The 25,306-nt window shown below is 36.5% G+C and overlaps 1 protein-coding gene across 7 annotated transcripts; it reads left to right on the top strand.

Annotated features, from left to right (window-relative positions):
• Positions 1 to 414: 414 nt before the first annotated feature.
• LOC122279262 (2-succinylbenzoate--CoA ligase, chloroplastic/peroxisomal-like) lies at positions 415 to 11,567 on the top strand. Of its 7 annotated transcripts, none has more exons than XM_043089767.1 (12): positions 415 to 933; positions 1,656 to 1,927; positions 2,442 to 2,514; positions 4,726 to 4,855; positions 4,989 to 5,087; positions 6,061 to 6,158; positions 6,381 to 6,574; positions 8,227 to 8,354; positions 9,457 to 9,845; positions 10,090 to 10,304; positions 11,018 to 11,182; positions 11,267 to 11,567. In XM_043089767.1, the coding sequence occupies exons 1-11, from the start codon at positions 820 to 822 to the stop codon at positions 11,172 to 11,174; spliced, it is 1,869 nt and encodes a 622-aa protein (XP_042945701.1). In that variant the 5' UTR covers positions 415 to 819; the 3' UTR covers positions 11,175 to 11,182; positions 11,267 to 11,567. The 7 variants fall into 7 exon arrangements, 6 of the variants coding, with proteins under 6 accessions (XP_042945701.1, XP_042945698.1, XP_042945697.1 ...); XM_043089763.1 differs by having other exon boundaries at positions 417 to 933; positions 4,687 to 4,855; XR_006229538.1 differs by lacking the exon at positions 11,267 to 11,567 and adding an exon at positions 10,398 to 10,568 and having other exon boundaries at positions 418 to 933; positions 4,687 to 4,855; positions 11,018 to 11,152.
• Positions 11,568 to 25,306: the final 13,739 nt, after the last annotated feature.

The following is a 25,306-nucleotide window of genomic DNA, read 5'->3' on the forward strand; positions in this document are numbered from 1 at the left end:
TTGAAATTAAATGAATTCTTTATAAATTGTAATTAGTTGAGATGATGTAGTGAGTTTTGTGGGATCCACCTAAGATAAGTTTTATATGTGTTTAAATGTTAAGATGAGTTTAGTTGTATTTATGATAAGTTAAAAAAGATCGTGGATCCCGTATGTAAAGAAATATTGAGTTGAAAAAGGTTATGAGTCTTATGTGTAAAGAGATTTTAAATTAAAATGAATTTAGTAATTTAAGAGTTAGATATTTAAATATTAAATTCAATTTAAAATTAGACTGAATTTAATTCAATCAAAATTTTAAACGAGGCCTAAATCTATCTTAATAGAATCTATAAAATATTATTATTCACAACTTAATTCAATTCAACCCATATGTAGATCCGAAAATAGCTAAGACAGACCCGGATGCCTTCTCCTGGAGTATACGAATCTCTCTCTCTCTCTAGCTTCGTGTTTAAGGATCCTTTTAGGTAGTTCGGATCTAATTAGCAGGCCTTGAATTCAAAGGGTGGACCAAATAATTAGACGTTGTAATTCAGACCAAGCCGCTCGGGCAAATCTGCATGTGAAGATCGCGAGTCTGTCCCATTTAGAGAGAGAGAGAGAGAGAGAGAGAGAGAGAGAGCTGTTGAAGTACAAGGTTGGGTGATTCTGGACCAAACATTGAAGATAGAATTGTAAAAGATTGATTTCAAGCAGTACCCCCCAACCCCATAAATAGTCTGGCTGCCGATCTCCCTCCCCATTTCAAACCCCTGGCAAGCTTCAGAGGAAGGAACATCCAGCAGAAAGATGTGGAGCTAGCTATCAGTTGGATGCATGTGCTTACCTTCCCATGCAAGCATTTCTGTACCTCAACAGACTTCCCCAACTGCAAGTCTAAATGGTTCACTGGAGTTATATTCAGAGCCTATAGCCAACCAAAATGGGCAGGTTAGTCTAGTACTTTTTAAAATGTTTTGAGTCCAAGAAATTTCCAATATTCTGGTAATAAACTACAAATTAGTACTTATTACTACTCCTTATCTTTTGTCACTGCCAGTAAAATCTTCTCCTTTTTTTCTGCTGAAATGGCAAATCTTTATTAAATGCATGAATGATGTGGAAAGAAACAGTGCTTCTTTTGGCCAAAGGAGAGGAGAGAGAGAGTAGAAATGGACATTCTGACCATGGTCAAGAACAGTATTCCTTTGGCCATGAACAGGATTATTTTTAATTTCTTATTATCATTCCTATATTGCACATTCTGACCGTGGTCAAGGACAGTACTCCATTGGTTGATGAGTAGAACAACTCTTTGTAGGAAAACCTCCAACTCCCAAAGAAAGTCTGATTTAGCTAGAGCCATCGACAGTCAATGAGAAATGACCCATCCAGAGTTAATTACACTAACCACCAATGTAGCACTTATTCAAATAACAAAAGCAATGATATGATAGAGTAAAGCACCATTAATGTTCATAAAACATGAAAAAATAAAACTTCTTCGTCCTTCTTTGGGTTTGCAATTCTTCACTACTGCTTCTACACCTACCCTTTTTCAAAGCCATTTCATATATGTGATTATGGATGCTTTGACGACGGACCTATCTGCTTAATTCTTGTTTAACATAGGTTGACACTGGTACTAACTAATGAATGGATTGTGGACACAGTATGCAGAGTTCTCAGCACTCTGTTCCTTAATCTCACGGAGAAACAGAGAGACAGAGGCTCGCAGACACAAGATGGGTAATTACTCGGAGGGACACATTTGCCACTGCCTACGACGGCTGGCGACCGTGCGGCGTAATGCAGTGGTAACGATCAGCGGGGACCGACGAAAGACAGGTGAGCAATTTGTGGAGGACGTTTTGTGCCTGGCTTTTGGGCTGCTGGAACTTGGCATCGGCGCCGGTGACGTTGTCGCCATCTCTGCTTTGAACAGGTTTTGACTACTAAAGCTTACAATTTTAAAGCGTGCAATTTCTGTACATTTATTTTATTTTATTTTATTTTGTTAGCTCTCAAATTTGCCATTTTTTTCGGAAATGCGAAACTTACGCATCCGATTTTAAATCATTTCCCATTTTATATATTTGTCTACCGTCTCTTGCTTTCGGCCCTGGAGTTCAGACAATTATGAAATTTTCATGAATTTCGTGTTTCTTTTTTCATAATGTTTAGATAGTACTTGAAATAACAGAATCTTCTCGTTATAGGATAAATTATGAGATATTTTGATAATTGTATTTTTAAGAAAAATCAAACTATTTTGCACTAAAATTTATGCTAACAGAGTGAATCCTATCCTTATATGAATGCCCTGTAACTAAGATTTTGGGACGTTTGTTGAAATACTACCTTTTCTTCTTGTTCTTTTAATCGTAGTTAATTGGATTGTCATAGAGACAAAATTGCAAGAGAATCAATCAATGGTGATGAATTTGTCTTTGTTACAGTGATTTGTACTTGGAGTGGTTACTTGCCATTGCGTTTGTAGGAGGAATAGCTGCTCCTCTGAATTATCGATGGGTGAGGACCATTTCGTTGATATTGTTTATTTATTTATTATGTTTATTTCTATCTTTTCTCTTTACCATTTTAAAGAAACTAAAATGACCAAGTTGTGGTTTGGTTTGAGATCCCAAGTAAGGATGCCATCTGCCCTATATGGCCGGGTACCTACCCATCCCGCACCTTGTCCCTGCTTGGATAAGGTGATTAAGGTTGGGTTTCAGTGTTGAGGTATGTTATGAATAGTAGTGAAAAAGTAGGTAAAAAGTAATAATAAAATATTAAATAGTTGTTAAAGGTAATGGATGATAGTAAAAAATAGGTGAACAATAATAATAAAGTAATAAATAGTAGTGAAGTATGTTGAGAATTGTTGAGGTATTCTCAACAACATAGCTTAAATCGACCCCTGCACCCTATCCTTGCTTGGGTGAAAATAGAAAAGAAAAGCGAGGACTGGATGTGGGGTCAATTTGAGGTGCGTGAGTCCCACATCTAAATAAATAGGGATCTACAGGTGTTTTTTGGTAGATTGGAGGGAGGAGATCCTAATATAGTAGAGCTGTATAGGCGTGGAATGTTAATCTGTTAGTGGTGATAAATCTAGTCTACCATGACCAAAAATGATGTTGGACATAAAAATGGGCATGGTGATGGAAGGTAAGGAAAGAAGGAAAGAGAGATAGAAGACTAGTGAAGAGGAGGAGAAAAAGAGGGGGAAGGAGGGAGAAGCTAGCTCCTCGCCTTCTCCTTCTAAGTAGCGCACATTCTTGGGGTCGTGTATATAGAGCAACAGGGAGAACTGAGGAGAAGAACCGTAGCCAGTACATCTAAAAGATTATTTTAAACTCAAAAGTGGTTTGTTTCCCTAGGGGTGCTACCCGTTGTCCTTGCACCCACTAGGCAAGGTGGAAATGACCACCCCGCACTTGACCTTGTCTTAAGCTACTGTCCATCTGCCCCGCCAAATGGGCTGGCAAATTTTTCAATCCAACACCCAGCCAAACCCCAAATATATAAATCCACACAAATCCAATGCCAAATCTTCATATCCACATCCCAAATATAGATCAAACTTCAAATGGGTAAACCCAACTACTAATAAAAAAAACATATTTGCAGTGAAGACCATTTTAAGATTATTTGCAATAATAAAACTCTATCAACAAAAGGTTCTTTCTTTTTTATTTGAGCAAAAGATGACATCTACTTTTTGCCTGGTTGAAAAAAATGCTTAATATAAGGGACATAAAATGACTTCCTTCTTGGAAGAAGAGTAAGCCATTTTTCCCGTCATGCACATCATTTCTTTCTATCCACTAGTCATTTTCCATTAGGAAAACTCTAGTCATCATCTTTGCACTACACACCATACATGATTTTTTATTTTTATTTTTATTTTTTCTCATACTAAGTGTGTGATGTATGGATGATGAATAGAAGAATTCCTTTAGTTTAGTAAGATTAAAATAAAAATAAAAAATAAAAAATCAAGTTTGGTGTGTGGTGTGTGAATGTTGAGTAGAAGGACTTTCTATTAACCTTTCTTTTCACCTTCTTCAAACGAACCAAGGGATGAGAACGTTTTTTCATAGAATATCTTCAGCTGAAACAAATTCAGCCGAAAATATTTTCATCTTATAATATATTAGTCTTACTGGGAAAATAATAGCGGTATGTTTTAAGTTGCTGTCATTTAAGCGGTTATCATATGAGTCCACCTAAAAATGTGGCACATCAAAGTGTGAGAATGACAAGATATAGAATTAAAAGTAGCATTGCTTGAAAGAAAGAGAAAATGAGAAATACACTTTGCACCCTTAAACTACTGTATGTTTTACATTGCGAACACGAAACTATTAAATCTGACATATTATATTCTCAAACTACCAAAAACTGACATTTAGCATTATCATTTAATTCTAACCGTTAAGTTTCATTTTTTATGATTTGAGAATGTCGAGTAATTATTAGGTAAGAGCACGAACACGTAATAGTCATCAATTCTATGATAGGATTTCATGTCATAAAATTTTTTTATATTGATGATTAAATAAAAGTTTTAAACATATGGCATGTCTGTACAAGACATACCACATCATCTGAACTGCAGTATTACCTAAGAATTTTTGGCATATATATATGTGTGTGTGTGTGCGCGCGCGCGCTTATGTATGTTTCAACTAGCAGAGCTTCGATGAAGCAAGATCGGCAATGCTGCTTGTGCAGCCAGTTATACTGGTTACCGACGAGAGCTGTCAGAGCTGGTACTCAAACTTCCAAAATAATGACATAACTTCCCTGAGATGGCATGTTTCTTTCACTTCTCCCTCCTCAGATTGCATGAAGACATGGAATGGTATATGTTTTTTTTTTTTTTTTGTGTTCTTTTATTTTTTTATTTTCCGTTGGACATGGTTTGGCCTTCGCATTTTCAATTTCACCCACTATTCTTACAATATTTCAGTTCCCATTTTCTAATGTCCCCCCAGTATTAACTACTGAAATTCTCAAGAAGCATTCTGGAATGTCTCTACCATTGAACTACCGCTGGGCAAGTGAGGGTGCAGTTGTGATTTGCTTCACTTCAGGTATACATTCAATTTATCATCACCATCATTTATTTATTTATTTATATATAATTTCTCTACGGATTTCCATGTTAGTAGAAAAATGTATGAAGGAAGACTTTCCAGGAAAGTCTCTAAGATAACAGTAAATGAGAGTTGGTCAGGAATTGCAGCTTCCTAGTTTGCATGATTTGCTTTTCGAGAAGAAAAAATTTATTTCTAAGCCTGGTTATTGGCACATCCAATGCACTAGTGATGTGGAAGCATTCTATCAGCAAACATAAAAAAGAATTGGTGCTCTTAACTTTTTTAAACTATAATAGATCCTATAGCAAGTGTTGTGTTTAAGTAGTATATATCTTTCGAGAATTACTTTCAGGAGTCATTTGTAGATTATTTTCTTGACTAATTTGGCCTACCATTATTGTTTTGGATTTGGGAACAAGTGACAAAAGCTGTACTTAAAGTTGGTATCTGATGAGTTATTAGTAAAATAAATAAAGAAATCTGCAAAACGTCATGAACTGTGAATCACTAGAACCTTAGATACATACACCACTTACAAGTTGGTGTGCAAACACACTACTTACTTTGAGACCCAAAAAAGTTATAAAATTTTAAAACCTATTACATTTTTGTGTTAGCTGATGTGGTAGGCTTCAATGCCTGTGGTGGGGCTTGTAAATAGATTTTTTCTTGTCAAAATAGTTTTGAGCTGATAGTAGCCACCGCTAGTTTGGAAGTTTGAGAGATTGGAAGGACAACATCAGTTATTGAATGTTTAAGGTACTAGGGTCTGGAAGAAAAAGAACTTGAATGGAATGTACACACTTCCTGCTCTGAATAAATTCTACAACTGAGGCTACAGGATCACCTGAACGCAATACCTAGTGAAGTTTTCTGACAATATGCATTTTGTATAATCTTCTATGTGAATAAAAGTGGGAGGTTATGGATTTTAGTAGTTTGTATTTGATGGTTCTGTAATGTACAGGAACTTGTGGGAGGCCAAAGGGAGTCACCTTAACCCATGCTGCCTTGATCGTACAATCCTTGGCAAAACTCGCCATTGTTGGTTACGATGAGGATGATGTATGGTTTTCCTCAGGATCATGTGCACGTATTCATTTTGTATTAATAAAAGATGATTAGTTTTTGGTTGTTGCAGCAATGAATTTAATACAACTTCTAGATTACAAGGAAAAAAAATACAAAATCTAGCAAGGTCAACCATTTTTACATTTAAATTGATTTGTATGTCTTATTCATCTCATACAGAATGACTTTCAAATTACTATTGTTTGGGGATTGTAGGTTTATTTGCACACAGTGCCACTGTGCCACATTGGTGGTCTCTCATCAGCCATGGCCATGCTAATGGTTGGAGGTTGTCATGTCATGATACCTAAGTTTGAGCCTAAATCAGCCCTCACAGCCATAGAGCAATATAGAGTAACTTCTCTAATCACCGTCCCTGCAATGATGGCTGATTTTCTTTCTTTAATTAGGTAAGTGACACTATACAATATAATTTAGGGACATTTCTGGGACCAAGTTCTTCATGCTGGTTTTTTGTTATATATTACATGTTGGTCTCCAATTTCAATTAATTCAATACTACATTGGTTTAAGAGTAAGCAAGACAAATGTTTGTATGACCTGTATACAAATAACATCATGTGCTAGCTTAAGATTAGCAAATTATTTTGAAAAAGTTCAAATTTATGAACCAAATGTTGTATTTGAGTTGTTCACATTCAATATGTAGTAGTTTTTTTATTTTTTTTCCTCCTAAGGTTAAAGTATCTTGGAACCCAACTTGGTACATGAGGATCTAAACGTTCTTCTTTGGTCAAGATTTCATAGGGAACATTTGGTCATTTTCGATCACAATAGAGTCAAGACTTTACATGTGTCCCAAACAATTTTGATAAACAAAATGTGTAGTATGAAGTAGCGGAAGGAGTATGTTAAGACATGTTAAAGAATGCTTGAGATCATTTGGTACGACATATGGAGCCAAGTCTAGATGCTTAGAGTTGAAGATTTCCCTCATGGAAGACAGATAGGGTTAGATGGAGTTATAGTTGCTTGGAGGTCTGGAGGTGGTGATTTGTAGAGTATAACTGAATCAGGTAGATAAGCACAAGTGAAGCCTCAAACAAAATTATTTCCTAATATGGTATTAATACAAATGTTGTAGTTGCTTACATACAAAGTGCAGTCCAAACAGGTGATGTTTATAAGACAAACTCGTGGTCTCACAAAAATCCTTGGATGTGTCATTGCGGACTCATTGTTAGGAAAAACTTTCATACCAAAGATTTTGACTTCTCTAAGGACTCTAATTGCTTCTCAATCCATTTAAAGTGACTCTAGGTGCATAATTCAATGAGTTTATAACCATATTATGTGTGCCATGAGTTTTTATTTCCATTTATTTTTTAGTTTTCTCCTAGAGGTTGGTTAAACCACACCACACCATATATATTTCAACTAGGCACCAATGTTTCAGGAATATAAAGCTCATATAAAAGAATTAACTAGAGGTTTTGGAACTATTGTGGTAAGAGGAAAAAGCTTTGGCCATTGATCTTGTGATGATTAATTTTAAATTATTATTCTTCCAAATATGTTAATGAAAAATATTCATTCCTCTATATGTGAATTATTAGTCGTTGGTAATCTTCAATGTGTAATGTTCAGTCAATTTTGCTATTTAGATTACTTGAAACAAACAATCTCATAACTATTTTCACAACAATCAAGCCCCTTGTTTCACTACTTTTCCTTCGTATTGCCTTCGATTTTTTTAACGAATAGTCTCGTCTCCTTCTAGATCATCTATGGTGCCGTTTGGCTAGTGAATTGAAATGAGATGAAAGTTGAAAGTTGAATAAAATATTGTTAGAATATTATTTTTTAATAATATTATTGTTTTGAAATTTGAAAATTTTGAATTGTTTATTATATTTTATGTGGAAATTTAAAAAAATTATAATGATGAGATGAGATAAGATGAAACACTTTTACCATCTAACGGGACATAATGTTCTCATTCAAATTTTCAGTCCATTCAGAAAATTTAATACTTTTGCCATGTCATAATGTTTTCATATTGTATGCTAGTTCTCTTAATCACGTTGAATGGATTTTCCAGGCAGAAGGAAAATTGGAAAGGGAAGGATACTATGAAGAAGATATTAAATGGAGGTGGAAGCCTGTCAATTGAGCTTATCAAGGATGCCACCTTATTCTTCCCAAGAGCTAAGCTTCTCACAGCTTATGGTCAGTATCTCTATGCCCCTTTGTTCATCGATTATTTTGATATGATAAATTCTACTGGAAAGTTATTTAGATCTTAGCATATGTTTGGAAGCAACTTCAAGTGAGTGTGGCTTCCAATCGCCAATCTCAATTTCAGCTATATACTTGAGGGAGAAAGAATGAAGAGTTTTTAAAATGAAAACTTTTCCTTGATAAACAAATATTCTACTTCAACAATGATTTTATCTTTACTCTTAATGTTTTCTGTACTTAACTCTGGTACCCACAATGACCAGCATGGTACTTTTAATGATTACTATCAGTTTATGATTAAGTTCAAAATGCCCTTTGCGCAAGATGCTTGGCATCTTCACTGCCCTAAGTATGGTTGGTGGATCAGATCAGGATTTGAGTCCACGTAGATGTATGCACAAATATCCAATAAAAAAAAAATACTAAGCTTTAGCATATAAAGTTGGTAAAGGAAATGCCTATTGTAAACATGTTCTTGACTCATAATCCATCCTCTTAACTAGTTGATGGAGCCATGTTCAAGTTAAGTTGCCATGTGCAGTAAGTTTCCCACACCAGATCAGCTTGGGCTTCTGAACATTTCTGCATGATGTTTTATGGATTAATGAAATTTTCATATGAGAATGTCACAATTAACACTTCTATCCATGCCAATGAGCTAATTTCTTATGTGAACAAGTGAATATAAATAAATGTCAAATCATAAGTATTTTTTATTCTAACTGATGTGGCCCACTCCCACATTGGTGGTGTATTTGGTATTTTAATAAGAGAGCATGCAAATAGATTTTTTTTTTTTTCATATAAAACCTAAAGCTAAACAAGGTCAATAATGTTTTATCAACTTGATTTCAACCTAGCTGAGTTAGATCTTGCCCAGCTATCTGCCTATGTCAATTGCAAAGTGTTAGAACTTTGGTCAACTTGTCTTATCTAGATACCTTTAGAACATAAGCTAGCTCTTAATTGCATGAATGTAAGTTAACTATTGTAGTTGGTTATTGACTTTATGGACATTTCTGTGCTTTCTACCCCAAAACCCTTTGTTTTATTATTTTTGCAATATGTAATGTTATTTAAAATTTTGAAGGAATGTCAGAGACATGCTCTTCGCTGACCTTCATGACCCTTCATGATCCAAGAATGGAAACATCCAGCAAGCACATCAAGACAATTGCTGATATGAAACATTCATCCGTTCACCAAACACAAGGTGTTTGTGTTGGCAAGCCTGCACCTCATGTTGAATTAAAGATATGTACAGATGGCTCTTCTCACATTGGAAGAATTTTAACTAGAGGTCCACATGTAATGCTTGGCTACTGGGGTCAAATTCCAGTAGAGGCATCTGATTCTACTAATGAAATCTGGCTTGACACTGGTGACATTGGGTCCATTGACAAGTATGGAAATTTATGGCTAACTGGACGTGCAAATGGTAAAATTAAGAGTGGAGGGGAGAACATTTATCCCGAAGAGGTATTAGTTAAATTAATGAGTTCTGGTACTTATAAATCTGTGTACAAACAAACTACTTACTGTAGGACCCATTACAGTTACAAGAAATGCCAAAATACTCATACTAACTAATGTAGTAAGATTCTACATCGATGTGTATTTGGTGTGTCAATAGGCAAACTTTCAAATATATTTTCTCTAACCCTTACTCTTTATACTGAGTGATATGCTGCCACTAAAAGTTTAGGTGTTTGGTTATGACTAGGTGGAGGCAATCCTGTTACAACATCCTGGGATAATTGGCATTGTCATTGTTGGGATTCCGGATGATAGACTGACAGAGATGGCTATTGCTTGTATTCGATTGACAGAAAATTGGCTTTGGTCTGATACAAAAGTTATACACTCGGCAGAAAGTGGAGGGCTAGTCTTATCTACTGAAATTCTTCTACGCTATTGTAGAGAAAAGAATATAACTGGGTATGTATCCAACAGAGGTATTGGTTTATATATGCTGTTTTATTAACATGGATTTTTTATTTAGTGTTTCCTTTTGTTTTTCCAAGGTTCAAGATACCCAAAATGTTCATTTTATGGGAGAAACCGTTTCCACTCACAACAACTGGGAAAATAAAAAGAGACCAAGTTCGAAGAGAAGTTGTGTCTCATGTGCAATCATTGCATAGCAATTTATGACCATTCAGCCTCATTTAATTGTTTAGAGCACCACATCCAGATGCTTAGGTGAGGATCTACCCACGTTCTTCTTGGCCAATAGCTCATATATGTGGAAGAAACAAACCTTAGTCTGGGACAGTAAGTGTGGATGTTTTGAAGAGTTGTTTTGGCTATTGTACCAAAACAAAATATATTATTAATCACATATTACCATATGATTACAATTCAAATTATATGATAATGCAATTCAGTTTAAATGAGATATATATGCCTATAGAAATGGTAAACATGCAGATGAATATGATGAAAGACTCATTGGATAATGTTTTGGTCAAGATAATTAAAACGTGTATTCTATTAACACATACATACTATTTACAAACTGTTTGATTTACTGGATACATATTGTTATAGAAAGATAAACTACATAAATAAAAGATACATCATAAGTATTAAATGCGAATTATGATATTCAGCCTTTGTGCTTGATAATAATATTACTGCTTGTTTCTTAGCATTCCAAGATATAAGAGAATTGCTGAACGTAGGGGGACTGTCTGCCATTTGGGGCAGTTAAGAGTCACAAAAGGCTGTGACTTGAAGATTACTCAATGTATGAAAGAGACCATAGCTTACAGAACCTTTCAAGTATCGCTTGACTCATTTTGCTGAAGGCCAATGTAAGGAAGTGGGTTAAATTATGCATGTGCTGGCAAGCTGATTGATAGGATAAGGCTGTCTCAAATTTTCTACATGTTTTGTAGGAAGAGCACCAACAACACTGCTGAACTCAGCTGAATCAGCGAGCCAGTCACCATCAGATTTAGACAACTTGAACCTTGAAGAACATGAAGACTAAGAAAGTTTATCAACCAACATTTGAGAATTATGAAGATCTATGTCTATGAAGTGTTCAGGTTGTGCCAACAAAGAAATTGAGAGGGCCTGTATCTTTAATGAGATACTCCAACTATAGTTAAGATAGATTAAATAACTAAGGAACGTGTGCGTGTAATAATTTTGCCATCGACATAAATGAGTATAAATCTATGAATGTTATAACTATGAAACAAATGTGAGGAAGAGTCAACAATAGATGTTAAAGAATCGATATTTAGCAGGGAAGAAGAGTGTCCATTGAACCAAGCTCCCTAGAGCTTGTTTTGAACCATATATTGCCATGTTTAATTGGCAGACATAATCTGAATGTTAAGTATCTCAAGATGCCTAAGGTTGTTTTATGGACACCACTTCCATCAATGAACCATGTAAAAAGGCATTGGATACATCCAATTGCCCGAGCCATGAGAAGTATATATACAACCAAGTGGATGGTTTTTAGCCAAGATACTTGTATGTTTTTTTATTGCATTATTGAGAGAGGATGTGGATAGAGGAGAATTGTGGCGTTGAAGGGGTCGGATTTAGAAAGAGTTTTCTTACAACTAATTACAGGATATTTTGAGTCAATGGCCTATGGGTCGACTGGCATCTATCTAACTATCTTGATCCTTAAAGGACCATGGGATTTTAAACTAGTGGGGTTTAAAAAAAATAAAAGACAACATCCGGTAACTTACTAATGAATCCTCATTTATAATGTGCAAAATCAGAGTAGGCAAGGTATGATAGAAATCAATAAAATTTGAACCACATATGCATGTATGTATACATAATAGGTCAATAAAAATTCAGAACCACATATATACATAGAGCTAGTAGATAATGTATGCATAATAGGTTCAAATATATACATATAGGGAAATGCTTGGGAGCTCCCTGGTAGCTACCATTGGCTTATTTATTTATTTATTTTTACTTAATGATTAAGTAAGTATTTTTTAATAATATTGTGAATTTTTATTTTAAAAAAATATTTTAAAGTGTTAAAAAAATACCTATAAAAAAAGTAAAAAAAAAAAAAACACACCATATAACTAGTAATAGCTCCAGTGATAGCTGTAGCGCTACCCATACATATATAAGAAAGGTCTGAATCACATCACATCAAATGCATCATTTCATGATTATTAATATATATCACAAAAATAATTGTATTTACAAACCCTTGTCCACCACAACTGGGTTTGAGTAAATAACTTGATCTAATTTAAAATCGTTATTTACTAATTAAGTCTTGTCATGTGATTATAAATAAGGACTCGTATCATTGCAGAAGTAATGATAGGTACAAGTCTCAAATAGATAAGTTTCATACAAGTCTTTTATAAAAAAGTGAGTCCCACTAATAAATAATAGTTTCTTTTACATTTTTTTAATGAGGTCTACTTTTTTACAAAAGCTTGCATGGGGTTTGTCCATTTGGTATTTGTACAGATCATTTCTACAGTTAAAGCTAGCTTACGAGTAATGCTATACACTACACTTTCATTCTACTAAATAAGATGTGGTGCAATCATCACCATTCAATGATAAAGAAGCATGCAATATAAATGATCATTTAATAATAATAAATGTGTCACATTTTACTTAGTGAGAAGAAAGTAGGATGAGAATGTAGTGTATAGAATTTTCTAAACTATTCATCTCTTTGCATTAATTTAGCCAAAAAAAAAAAAAAGAAACAAAATATTATTAAAATATTAGGGTATGCAAAGATAAGTGACATAACATTTTCATTCAAAAATTAAAGTAAATTTGTAATGTAAGTACGTAGGGCACATATGATAAAATTCTATTGATGCCTAGATGTTCCAAACTTCTTCAATGGGAACAGATCTGTTGAATGAAGAATACAAGATCTAAAGTGATGCAGAAACATTAAGATAAAACACTAGTGATGATGATTGTTATATAAACAACTATTATTCTTGTGGGGGCTGGACACAGTGCTATCAAAGATTCTTAAATAAAAATCTTGGTGTAATTAATAGAGCAATCCCACAAGACTTAGTTAAAATCTCCCCCTCCATAGTACATGAGTTGAAATTGTATCATGCTTGCCCCCACAACCTTTAACTAAAAACTCTTTAGTTGCTTAATTTATTCTCAGTAAAGTTCTTTAAAAAAATAAAAAATGATTTCCCATCATAAGTTCCCATGATGAAATGGCCATCATTCATTGACTTGCATTTGATTTTTATTGCAATCCCTCTTATGCCCAATTCAAGCCATCTTGATCTGAACAATAATTTGTCAATTTATTTTTCATTTTTGAGAAGAAACACATTTTTTTCATAAGGATAACATCAACATTTACAATAATAAAATTATTTAATTACACATCAGCATCTAGTAAGACTCTAGACTAAATAAAATCTAGATATTGAGGCCACCACTAAATTGTTTCATCCACCAGACGAGCATGACTCGCAAGTAGATGAGTTGCTTCATTGCCTTGTCTCCCAATATGTAGTACATCATATCCCTTAAAAAATAAAAGAATTCTTTGTATCTCAAATATTACGTTTCCATGCCTAGAATAGTTTGGTTCCTTTGCCCTGATAGCTTCAATCATAGAAAAAAAATCTCCTTCCAATAATAATCTAGGGAAACCCAAAGGCAAGATAATTTGTAAACCCCTCAAAACAACCAAAATCTCAATGTCATCCACGTCAAACAACCTAAATTCTTTTCGACACAAAACAAATAAACATCCCCTTTATCATTACTTAAAATAGCCCCCACAACCCTATAATAAGAAGAATTGAACAAAGCACCATCAAAATTAAGCTTAACCATACCTTGCACCAGAGGTTTCCATGAAAAGATGATATCCTTATGTATAATCAACTGATGCAATTTAATGGTATTGTACCCCTCAACAAATGCCAAACAATTATCAACCACTTCATACAACATACAATTAGAATTCTGAAATAACTTCATATTCCTATATTTCCAAACACCCTAAGAGATAGTAATAAAATGTGAAACTGAAGTTAAGCCAGATTGCATCAAAATCCCAACCAAATCATAATAATTACCCAAAATCTCCAGAAAATGTAATACAAAAAGACATTATACATCCAGCAATTTTTTCATTACTGGGCAACCCCAAAAAATATGACAGCAATCTTCCACTCCCATTGAGCAAAGAGAACGAATCGCATTAGAAACAAATCTTTTTTTTCAGCAAATTTAGTTTTGTAGAAAGACTATTTTTACAAGCTCATCGCCCAAAATTCTTAACTTTATTTAGAAGATTTAAATTCTAGAATTGGCACGAAAAGGATAAAGAACCTTGAAGATCATAACTACCCATACCAGTAGTAGAATCAAATAATGCCACAACAAGATTATATTCAGACTTTACTGAATATAAACCATTTTTAGTGCCTAACCATACAAACTTATCATCCCAACCCCTTGGCAATAAAGTAAGTTGAATGATAGCATTAGCAACTATAGGAGGGAATATAGATTAAATCAATTCCACATCACAGGAACCACTAAGCTGAAGCATAAGGATGTTAACTTTCGTATCATCATGAATGACATAATTAGGTGGAAGAGACTTAGGTAACCAGAAAATTGGGAGACATTTATCCTAAGTTATCTGAATATCATCACCCTTCCCTATCCTCCAAATACCCTCAACTTGCGTAAGAGATTTAACAGCACAAATACTTCTCCATACATATGAGGGCATACTACCCAAATGTGAATGAAAAAAGTTCGTGGTAGGGAAGTACTTTGCTTTATAGATCCTAGACAACAAGGAATTAGGATTTTGAATCAACCGCCAACCTTGCTTGGCTAACAAAGCCAAATTAAACAGGTTAAGGTTCTCAAAATCCATACCACCTCGCATCTTTGAAGAACACATCTTTGACTACTTAAGCTAATGTATATCTGTTCAGATTGACATTGTCCCCACTAGAATTTAGCAAAAAATCCTTGTACATCTTTGCACAAGATTTCGGTAATAAAAAACAGCTCATCTCTGTATGGTCTTATCCTTTATCACAAAACCAAAGCCATCAAATTGAATGGTGAATGGGAAATTAGATGTTAATTTGCTAATAGATAACAGATCTTTCTTAATATCAGGAATTACAATGACATCCTTTAAAATGAGTTTAGAATGGCTTGTGCCAACATGTGCTTGTCCTAGATGAGTAATAGATAGAACTTCTCCACTCCCAACCATGACACCTGTCACCTTTAGAACCATGATAAGGTGTTATAGGATGGAGATTACTTGTAGTGTTGGTCATGTGATCTGTTGCATTTATATCTTATGCCTAGCTATTTCTTGAGATTCATCTAGCTTAATATCTACAAAGTTATGAGGAATACTGTTAGCTATATATAAGTGATTGAAACGATTAAGACACTTGATGGGTGTGTGATTTCTCTTGTTACAGATTTGATAGATAACATGTTCATCTTTTGGAGTAGAAGGAGTAGAAGATTGGATAGAGTTGGAGGATTGACCACAAGACTGACAGTTGGATGATTTAGAGCCAGAGTTGTTACCTTAAACAAAATCACGATCCTTTGAACTAAAAGATGTAAAGTTATCTTTCTTATTTTTGTTTTCCTTCTGCCCATAAAAGACTATAGGTGAAGATGATAGTGCATCCAATTTGTATGTCTTAGTATAGTTTTTCAATAATGTAACAATTTTTGAGTAGGGAGGAATGAGGGAATGGGGGGTTGAAGCATGGTTGCAGTAAAGACTTCATAAGCCTTGTCAAGGCTATTGAGAAGCCACCAAGACTTCTTGTGATTTGGGACAGGCTTTCCAATGGCACCCAATTCATCACGAATAGTTTTGGACTTTCGCAAGTACACATTGAGTGCATCAATTTCACAAATAATAGATGTTAGTCTTTATTTAAGAGCAAGGCTACGATATGAAGAATTACATGCAAAAGCAAGCAACAGTGGTAAGCCCAACTACAATACGAAGAACTTCTTTACAAAAGATGGTTGTAAGCCATCCCCTGACCAAGCGGTCTATTTTGCGTCATTTTAAAAAGGTTGGGTTTTGCTGGGGCTCAAAGTCACCAGCAATAATGAATTGAGATAATGTGTAACTTTCCCTAGTCACAAATCCTTGAAGGTCTTATAGCTTTCAAGAATATTGATTATCTGTGTTTTTCAAAGAAAGAAGTTTGTAGATGAAATTTTCAGTGATATCAAATTAGCTATGTTTTTGTGACACTAGATAGAGGTAGTCATTGGTGGAGAGGATGTAGGATTGGGTACTAAAACTAGAAGACATGTTTAATTAGTTGCAGAAAGAAGATCTCTCTATCTTCCTAGCAGCTTTGTTACCATGAAGAATTTCAGCGAAAAACTTATCTCACGGAATGAGTGGATAGAAGCATTTCTATTCAATATGTATAGATAACTAATAAGAATATTACTATTAATGATAAATATAATTATAAGAACTGACTTTTATTAGGGTTCTAAGAATTATTGGTTTGGCTCCAATAATGTTTGAAATTTGTTTATGCTTATTATGGATAAAGCAACCCCACATTGTTAAACATAGAGGCTTGAGGCTATAAAATTTGGAAATAAAATCAAACTTTTAATGGTAAGACTATCATAAGACATTATGTAATAAAAACACAAAAATCTCATAAACATAATTAGAGATATATTCAAACCTTTCAACAACAACATATATATCTTGAATTTTTCTTCTTCCATGTATACTGTTAATTTCTTTTAGTGGTTTCATGTGAATCGCAATAGCTAAAACATCTGATTAATTAAGTTATTTTTTATTAGTTTATAAGACACTAAAACCATATAAAAAATAGAAAATGTTAATATAATGGTTACTTATCTTAGAGTCAGTATCCTTGTAAGCATCTAGTTCATTGAAAGAAATAATATTACATTTTGGAGGTTTTATTTTTGTTTCATCATCTTCGATGTCTTTAATAATTATTTTGGAATTTAGTATCCACTGATATTGATGTGTTTCGATTTTGTGCCTTCGATCTAATAGTCTCAAATGGCATGCTTATGTAATAAGATCGATACACATGCCATGTATTATCACCTAGATCAACATCTCTATTGAAGATTGTTGCCTGCAGTCAATTCCCTACAAAAAAATAAATATGAAAAAAATATTGATCTAAATTTAAAAAATAAATTTGATCAATAAACATTTATATGACATTTCTTCACAATGAAAGAAACTTAATTATTACGTTCATTTGTTGAAAAAATATTTCATAGAAAGGAATTTATAGAAAACAATAAATTTAATATGTATAATTTCTGAGAGTCTAATAATGTCAAGTTTTGATATTTTTCCAGTGAATTTTGTGATGTCCACTTTGGTATATTAATTTTTCAATTCTTTAAAGTAGATGAATTTTGTACTATTCCATTGGTGAATTTTGTTCTGTCTGTTTTGATTGATGTGTAAATGGTCTATATTTTTAATCTATTGACAAATGAGAAAAGAAAAAATGTTAGTACATTTATTTTGAACTCTATGTTACTATTATAAGAAACAATACAATAGAAAAATAATAACAACATTATAAAAAAATTAATTGTTTAGGCAAAAAAAAAAATTATTGAATTCAGTTACTTGCATAAGATTATAATGACTTTGTTAATGTTAGCAACTCCCTATATACAATGTTCTTTGTGTAATTTTTCACACAATCACATTTTGTTATTGATCTTATAAAAATTTTCACCGAAGCAACATTTTTGGCTATTGATAATACGACATATAACTGTCCAAGAGAAAATATTGGTTGAGGTAAATATATTCCAACAGAATCTAATATTTGCTCTTGTAATTTATTTTTTGTCATTGTAAAACTTAATCTGATAAGAAATTGTATTCTTTTAAATGGAAACCCATTACTTTCATTTGTATCTAACAGGAATGAAATTCTAGGTGTAAAAATGCTTTTGCCATTGTGATGATCCGCTAAAATTTTTGCATCAATGACATTATAACTAAAGTTACAACAAATCAACCGTGTATCATGACATAAACCTTCTTAAAAATTTATATTTCTAGGTAACATGATGGGACAATTTTTCGTAAATAATAATTCACGTGGGGGAAGTCTGTTTGGTGTTAAAGTATTTAAAAAATCTTACATAATGCCTTGTTCAAATAAATCAATTCTTTTATCAAAACTATAATATCACATCATTTTACTGAGAAATTTTTGTGTGACAACCCGCTTTTACATGCATTTTCATTGAAGGGTTGTTTTTAATTTAATTAATATATTGGTTTATTTATTTTAAATTAATGTATTTTAATTATTTTTTTTAATTTATTTGATGTTGTGTTTTATTTATTTAGTCGTTTTACGATTTTTGATATCGTTTTCGGCGGATCTGTTTTGGTTTCCGGAGTGAGGACTGGACCTCATTTCTTTTTCCTCATCTTTTCCTTTTCTCTTTTCTTTTTCTTCTTCTTTCTCTTTTTCCCTTTTCATTCTTTTTCTTTTTTCTTTTTCTTTCTTTTTCTCCTTTCTCTCCCGCACGATCCCCCTCCCCCGTGCGTCTTCTCTCTCTCTCTCTCTCTCTCTCTCTCTCTCTCTCTCTCTCTCTCTCTCTCTCTCTCTCTCTCTCTCTCTCCTTCACGCCGAACGCCCCTATCACCTAGACCCACCGCTGCCGGCCACCATGCGGCACACCACCCCCACCATTTTCTTCCCCTCCCTCCGGTGAACCACCCCACCAACTTTCATCTCCAACCGTGCCGCCGTTTAGCCGGAAAATCACCATCAAGCCACACAGTTTTTGCTCCGATCTGCCGCCGTCGCTCCATCTCCGGCCACCACCTCTTCACCACTTCATCACCGACTCCTTGCCGTCCTAACCCACCCATTTCCGGCCTCTAACTGTCGCCGGAACAGCTCCCACGAGCTAGTTTCTGATTTGGGTATTTCAGCCCTTCAACCACCATTTTCGCCGCCACCCAAGGCCAAACACCACTTTCCTTAACTTCATAAACATCCTTAGACCATTCCCTATCAATCCCGAGTTTTGGTTTGTCACCGTTCAAAAGTGAGTATTTTACAACCCACGACCACAGTGAAATTTCACTGTTACATTGCTTTTCTTCCGCCGTTTGCAATGCCGCGGGCTTTCTAAAAATACCATATAGCACTGTAAGTATTTTTCAAACCCTACTTTTAGATTTAAATATATTTTGCTAATTCAATAATTATTTGTTGTTGGTTGGCTGATTCCAGACTGAGTCCGAGGAGTTCGGGGGTCGGATGGATGGAGGACGGAGTTGCTTGATTTATTGATTTATGGTTGGTTGATCGTTTTGTGCATTGAAATCGCATTTACATGGTGCATGCACATGCGTTTTATTTAATTTGAGAAAACCCAGTTTTATTGGCGTAAGTGGATTTTTGGGTGTGTGTGTATCACGACCCCAAGCCGGGATGGGGTATTATCCCGGTGGATCTCCTCTGGTCACTCGGGAGCATAATAAACTGAGTGACATCCCCTGAGTTGTCGTTGGGCGACGACGGGAGCGGGGGCTAGAGGATTCTTGGCTACGAACTCGCCAGGCGCGGAACCGGGCATCGTTCTATGCACCGACTCCGTGGCCCTTCGCTGGCAAGGGCTAGAGGATGCTTGGCTATGAACGCGCGGGGCGCGGAACTGGGCATCGCTCGTTTAGGTGTCACATGCGTGGTCGTTACCTGCGGTGTGGCACTGGAGTCAGGGTGTGCGGATGACCCCTAGGGGAGGTCATGGTGCATAAGGATTAATTGGTTAACGGTTTGAGTTTGATATGGGCCAAATGTGACTTTTGGCGTGATATTTGGAAAGGTTATGTTTTTGGGCCAAATGGGATTTTTGGCGTGCGTGGAAAAAATATGATTTTATGGGTTTTGTGCATTGGCATCATTTCATGCATATTGTTTGAGTTTTATATGTTTTTATCTGGTTGTGTTTGGATTTTACTTACCTGCGGCACCATTTTTAGTATCGCAAATTTTGATGCAGAGATCGAGGATGAGGAGGAGGAGGCTGAGCCCGAAGATGCGGCTCCGCCGGGGTGCTGAAGTTAAAGTTAAAGTTTTTTTATTTGGTTTAAACTATATTTGTGTTTTGTAATATTTTATTATGTATGTTTTGAACAGTTTTGTATTAAATTAAGAAAAATTCTGTTACTTAGTTATTGACTTTGCTTTTTGCTGCGTATTTCTCTTGCACATTCGTTGATTTTTACACACACTTGGCACATCAATAGGGTGATGACCCGTGACGTCATCATCCAGACGTCTCGATTTTTCTGTGTTCGTGCATGGAGATTTGGGGACGTCTCAGGTCGTATAAGAGCGGTTTGGTTTTGGGTAAAACCACATGTCCCATAGGTAGTACCAGAATGTTTTTAAAGTTGTGTTTTAAAAGTTATGTTAAGTAAAGTTGCTATTTGATTTGTTTTATTTGTTTGAACTTGTTTGCTTGTTTTTATTTATTTGGTTATGTTTTTGCAAGCTGGTTTCTTTTTGTTTCTTGTTATGTGGTGTTGGTCTTTGGTTTTTATTTTTTGTTTGTTGTTGGTTTTATTTGTTTTTGTTTTCTTAAAGGGGGTCAAAGGTTGTGGTGGCAGGAAAAATGGTGAGACCAAGGAAATCTACTCAGGAGCCACGGGACGATACATCGAGAGATGACTCTATAGCCCAAGCAATACGGCAGATGACAGAGTTTATGCAGCAGAATTTTAGGCCACAGCAGACAGGGCCCTGGCCACAACAAGGAGGACCTTGGCCACAACAAGGGGGTCCTTGGCCACAACAAGGGGGTCCCTGGCCGCAATAAGGAGGGCCTTGTCCACAACAAGGAGGGCTTTGGCCACAACCAGGAGGTCCTTGACCACATCAGGGAGGGCCTTGGCTATACCCAGGAGGGCCTAGTAGCATGGTGCAAGCCAGATGCACCTATGAGCGCTTTCTGGCGCATAGGACTCCACACTTCACTGGAGAAGAGGATCCACTTCAAGCTGGAAAGTGGATCAAGAACTTGGAAAGAACTTTTGAGGTGTGTGGTTGCACCGAGGCGCAGCAAGTTCTCTATGCCAGTTACCTGTTGCAAGGCACCGCTTCTGATTGGTGGGATACCAAGAGGGTAATGCTGGAATCAGAATTGGGATCTTTCACTGCTGTGACCTGGCAACGCTTCAAGAAAGAGTTTAATGATCGCTTCTTTCCCGCTTCTGTGAGGAAGCAAAAAGCAAGAGCGTTCTCAAATTTGGTCCAAGGGAGCACAACAGTGGAACAGTATGCCCGAAGATTTATAGAACTTGGGCAATTTTCCCCCCATCTCATCACCACAGAGGAAATGCGAGCTGAGCGTTTCCAGGAGGGACTACGCCCTGATATACGCCGTATGGTGGTCAGTCACCGGATATTCACTTTTCAGGACTTAGTGGATGTGGCCACTCTTGTGGAGCGAGAGAATAATCTGAGTATGGGCTCCCCTCCGGGTCATAAGAGGCGGAGTTTTTCTGGTGAAGGAAGCAGCTCGGGTTCGCCTTAGAAATTTATTCAGCGGACCAGAACTCGACCTCAAGCGTCCTCAGGTGTTCGTATGGGAGGACGTGTGCCAATTTGTGGAGCATGTAATAGAGCTCATGAGGGCGAGTGTTGGCTGAGTGGTGGACCCCAGTGTTACCAATGCGGCCAAGTGGGACATATTGCTCGTGAGTGCCCCGTCAGAGTTCAAGGAAGCCTTGGAGGTAGACACGGTGGAAGAACAAATCCAAGACAAGCAGTGCAAGCCCGGGTTTATGCTGTCACACCCGGAGATGTGGATGATGAGGCGCCAGCGACCCATGATACTGGAGTAATTACAGGTATGGATTTAATTTAATTTTATGTTGGATTTGATTTTTGTTGTGCTTTGATTTCTTTGTGTATTTGGATTTCATGGGTTATGTGTTTAGTTCAGGGAGAGTCCGTTTATATGAGTTTTATGCTTGCACTTTGTTTGATTCAGATGCTTCACGTCATTTGTATCTTCTACGTTTGCTCGGATGTGTAATTTGGTCACGGAACCTTTGCTGAAGTCATTGGTAGTGGCTCTACCCAATGGTAAAATAGTGTGGTGTTCCAAGGTTACTTTAGGATGCCCATTAAATTTTGATGGAAGGTTCTTGGATGCTGATTTGGTGGTGTTTAAGCTGTTGGGTTTTGATATCATCCTCGGGATGGATTGGCTATACCGATATTTTGCGAGTATTAATTGCAGAAATCGGGTAATTACCTTTTAGCTTCCAGATGGTGATTGTCTGGAATTTGCAGGGAGTAAGTTAAAAGAAAAACCGGTAATTGTATCGGTACTTCAAGCAAAAAGAGAGATTGCGTAGGGAGCGGAAGCCTTCTTAGTCCAGATGGTGTCCACGCCTTCTGAGAAGAAGTCTTTGGTAGACATTCCAGTTGTGGAAGAATTTCCCGATGTGTTTGTGGATGACTTGCCTGAACTACCCCCCGTTCGAGAAACGGAGTTTGTTATAGACTTGGAACCTGGAGCGGCTCCTGTACATAAAGCTCCTTACCGCATGGCACCGGCTGAATTAAAAGAGTTGAACAATCAGTTGCAAGAGCTGGTAGATAAGGGGTTCATTCAGCCTAGTACTTCGTCATGGGGTGTGCCAGTTCTGTTTGTTAAAAAGAAAGATGGAACCCTCCGTATGTGCATCGATTATCGGGAATTAAATAAGGTGACCATCAAGAATAAATATCCTCTCCCACGGATCGATGATTTATTTGATCAGATTCAAGGTGCAGCTGTGTTCTCGAAGATTGATTTGAGGTCAAGATACTACCAGTTGAGGATCAGAGACAAGGATGTGCCCAAAACTACTTTCAGGTCGAGATATGGGCATTATGAATTTAAGGTGATGCCGTTTGGATTAGCCAATGCCCCTGCTGCTTTCATGGATTTAATGAATCGAGTATTTCGACCTTATCTGGATTCCTTTGTGGTAGTATTCATTGATAATATTCTGATTTATTCCGGAGATGTTGAAGAGCATGTGTATCATCTTCGTCTAATTCTTGGGAAATTGAGAGAATACCAGTTGTATGCCAAGCTCAGCAAGTGTGAATTCTGGTTGGAGGAAGTCAGATTTCTTGGGCATGTGATTTCCCGGGACAGAGTGGCTGTTGATCCTAGTAAGGTGGAAGCCATTTTGTCATAGCAGCGTCCAACTACAGTGCGCGAGATCCGGAGTTTCTTGGGACTTGCCGGATATTACCAAAGATTTGTGGAGGGTTTTGCTCGCCTATCTGGACCTCTCACAGCTTTGACTCGGAAGAATGCAGATTTTGTTTGGTCAGATAAGTGTGAGAGAAGCTTCCAAGAATTGAAGAACAGGTTGATGACGGCACCAGTGTTAACGCTTCCAGAACCGCATAAGCCATTCGTAGTCTTCAGTGATGCGTCTAAATTCAGATTGGGTTGTGTCCTTATGCAGGAAGGATGGGTTGTTGCCTATGCATCTCGTCAGCTAAAGGACCATGAGAAGAATTATCCGACACACGATTTGGAATTGGCTGCAATTGTTTTTGCTCTTAAGATCTGGCAGCACTTTTTGAATGGGGAAGCTTGTGAAGTATACACTGATCACAAGAGCTTGAAGTATTTGTTTTCCTAGAAAAATCTGAACATGAGGCAGAGGCGATGGTTGGAGTTAATCAGTGACTACCAGTGTAAGATCAAGTATCATCCGGGGAAGGCAAATATAGTTGCTGATGCTTTGAGCCGAAAATCGCACTTGGAAGATGAAGCTGAGCCATCAGAATTGGATTCTTTGCTTTGTGGAATGAGAAGGCTCCTTATTGAAAGTTCACAGCAAGAAGAGATTTTATCTTCAGTTCTTGATATTCGGGTAACTGATTTTGAAGAATTGAAGACTCTTCAAAGGATGGATCCAAAGCTGCTGGATATCAGGAAAAGAGTCAGAAAATCTCGAGGGCTGTTGCACTATAGTATGGATAAAGATGGAATTTTTCGATTCCGAGATCGTCGGGTGGTCCCCAAAGATTCATAGTTTAAGGAGCGGATCATGGCAGAAGTTCATGCGGCCCCTTATTCAGTTCATCCGGGACTTGAAGAAAAATTATTGGTGGGATGGAATGAAGAGGGATGTTGCCTTGTATATTGAGAAATGCCACACATGCCGTCAAGTGAAGGCCGAGCATCAAAGACCCGCAGGTATGCTCCAACCCCTCCCTATTCCTGAGTGGAAATGGGATGACATCACGATGGACTTTGTAGTGGGCTTGCCGAGGACGCCTAGTGGGAAAAATTCTGTTTGGGTGATTGTGGACCAATTAACACTGATTTCTTGCCTGTTAATAACACTGATTCCTTGGGTAAGTTGACATGCTTGTACGTGAAAGAAATAGTGGGGCTGCACGGTATACCAAAGAGTATAGTGTCTGATCGAGACCCAAGGTTCACGTCGCAGTTCTGGAAGAGTTTGTAGGCAGCTTTGGGTACTAAGTTGAAGTTCAGTACTGCATATCACCCGCAGACAGACGGGCCAATCAGTTAGCACCATTCAGGCCCTTGAAAACATGTTGCGAGCATGTGTCATGGAATTTCAAGGGAGTTGGGAAAACCATTTGCCGCTTAGAGTTTGCATATAATAATAGCTTCTATGCGACCATTCAGATGGCTCCCTATGAAACTCTTTACGGGAGGAAGTGCAGATCGCCTTTGTGTTAGGATGAAGTCAGGGAGAGTAAGATTATTGGACCCGAAATAATTCAAGAGATGCAAAGCCAAGTTCGGATCATCAGGGATAAAATGGCGGCAGCTTAGAGTCGCCAGAAAAGCTACGCTGATACCAGGAGGAGAGA

Source organism: Carya illinoinensis, chromosome 10, assembly GCF_018687715.1.
Source record: "Carya illinoinensis cultivar Pawnee chromosome 10, C.illinoinensisPawnee_v1, whole genome shotgun sequence".
Taxonomy (NCBI): Eukaryota; Viridiplantae; Streptophyta; class Magnoliopsida; order Fagales; family Juglandaceae; genus Carya; species Carya illinoinensis.

What these genes read in the sequence shown, in the direction of transcription:
- LOC122279262 (XM_043089764.1), top strand. Translation starts at nt 820, where the DNA reads ATGTGCTTACCTTCCCATGCAAGCATTTCTGTACCTCAACAGACTTCC. An exon ending in TTGCATGAAGACATGGAATG is followed by an intron (nt 4,856 to 4,988) that starts GTATATGTTTTT and finishes ATGTCCCCCCAG; the next exon opens with TATTAACTACTGAAATTCTC. An exon ending in AGAGAAAAGAATATAACTGG is followed by an intron (nt 10,305 to 11,017) that starts GTATGTATCCAA and finishes CTTGTTTCTTAG; the next exon opens with CATTCCAAGATATAAGAGAA.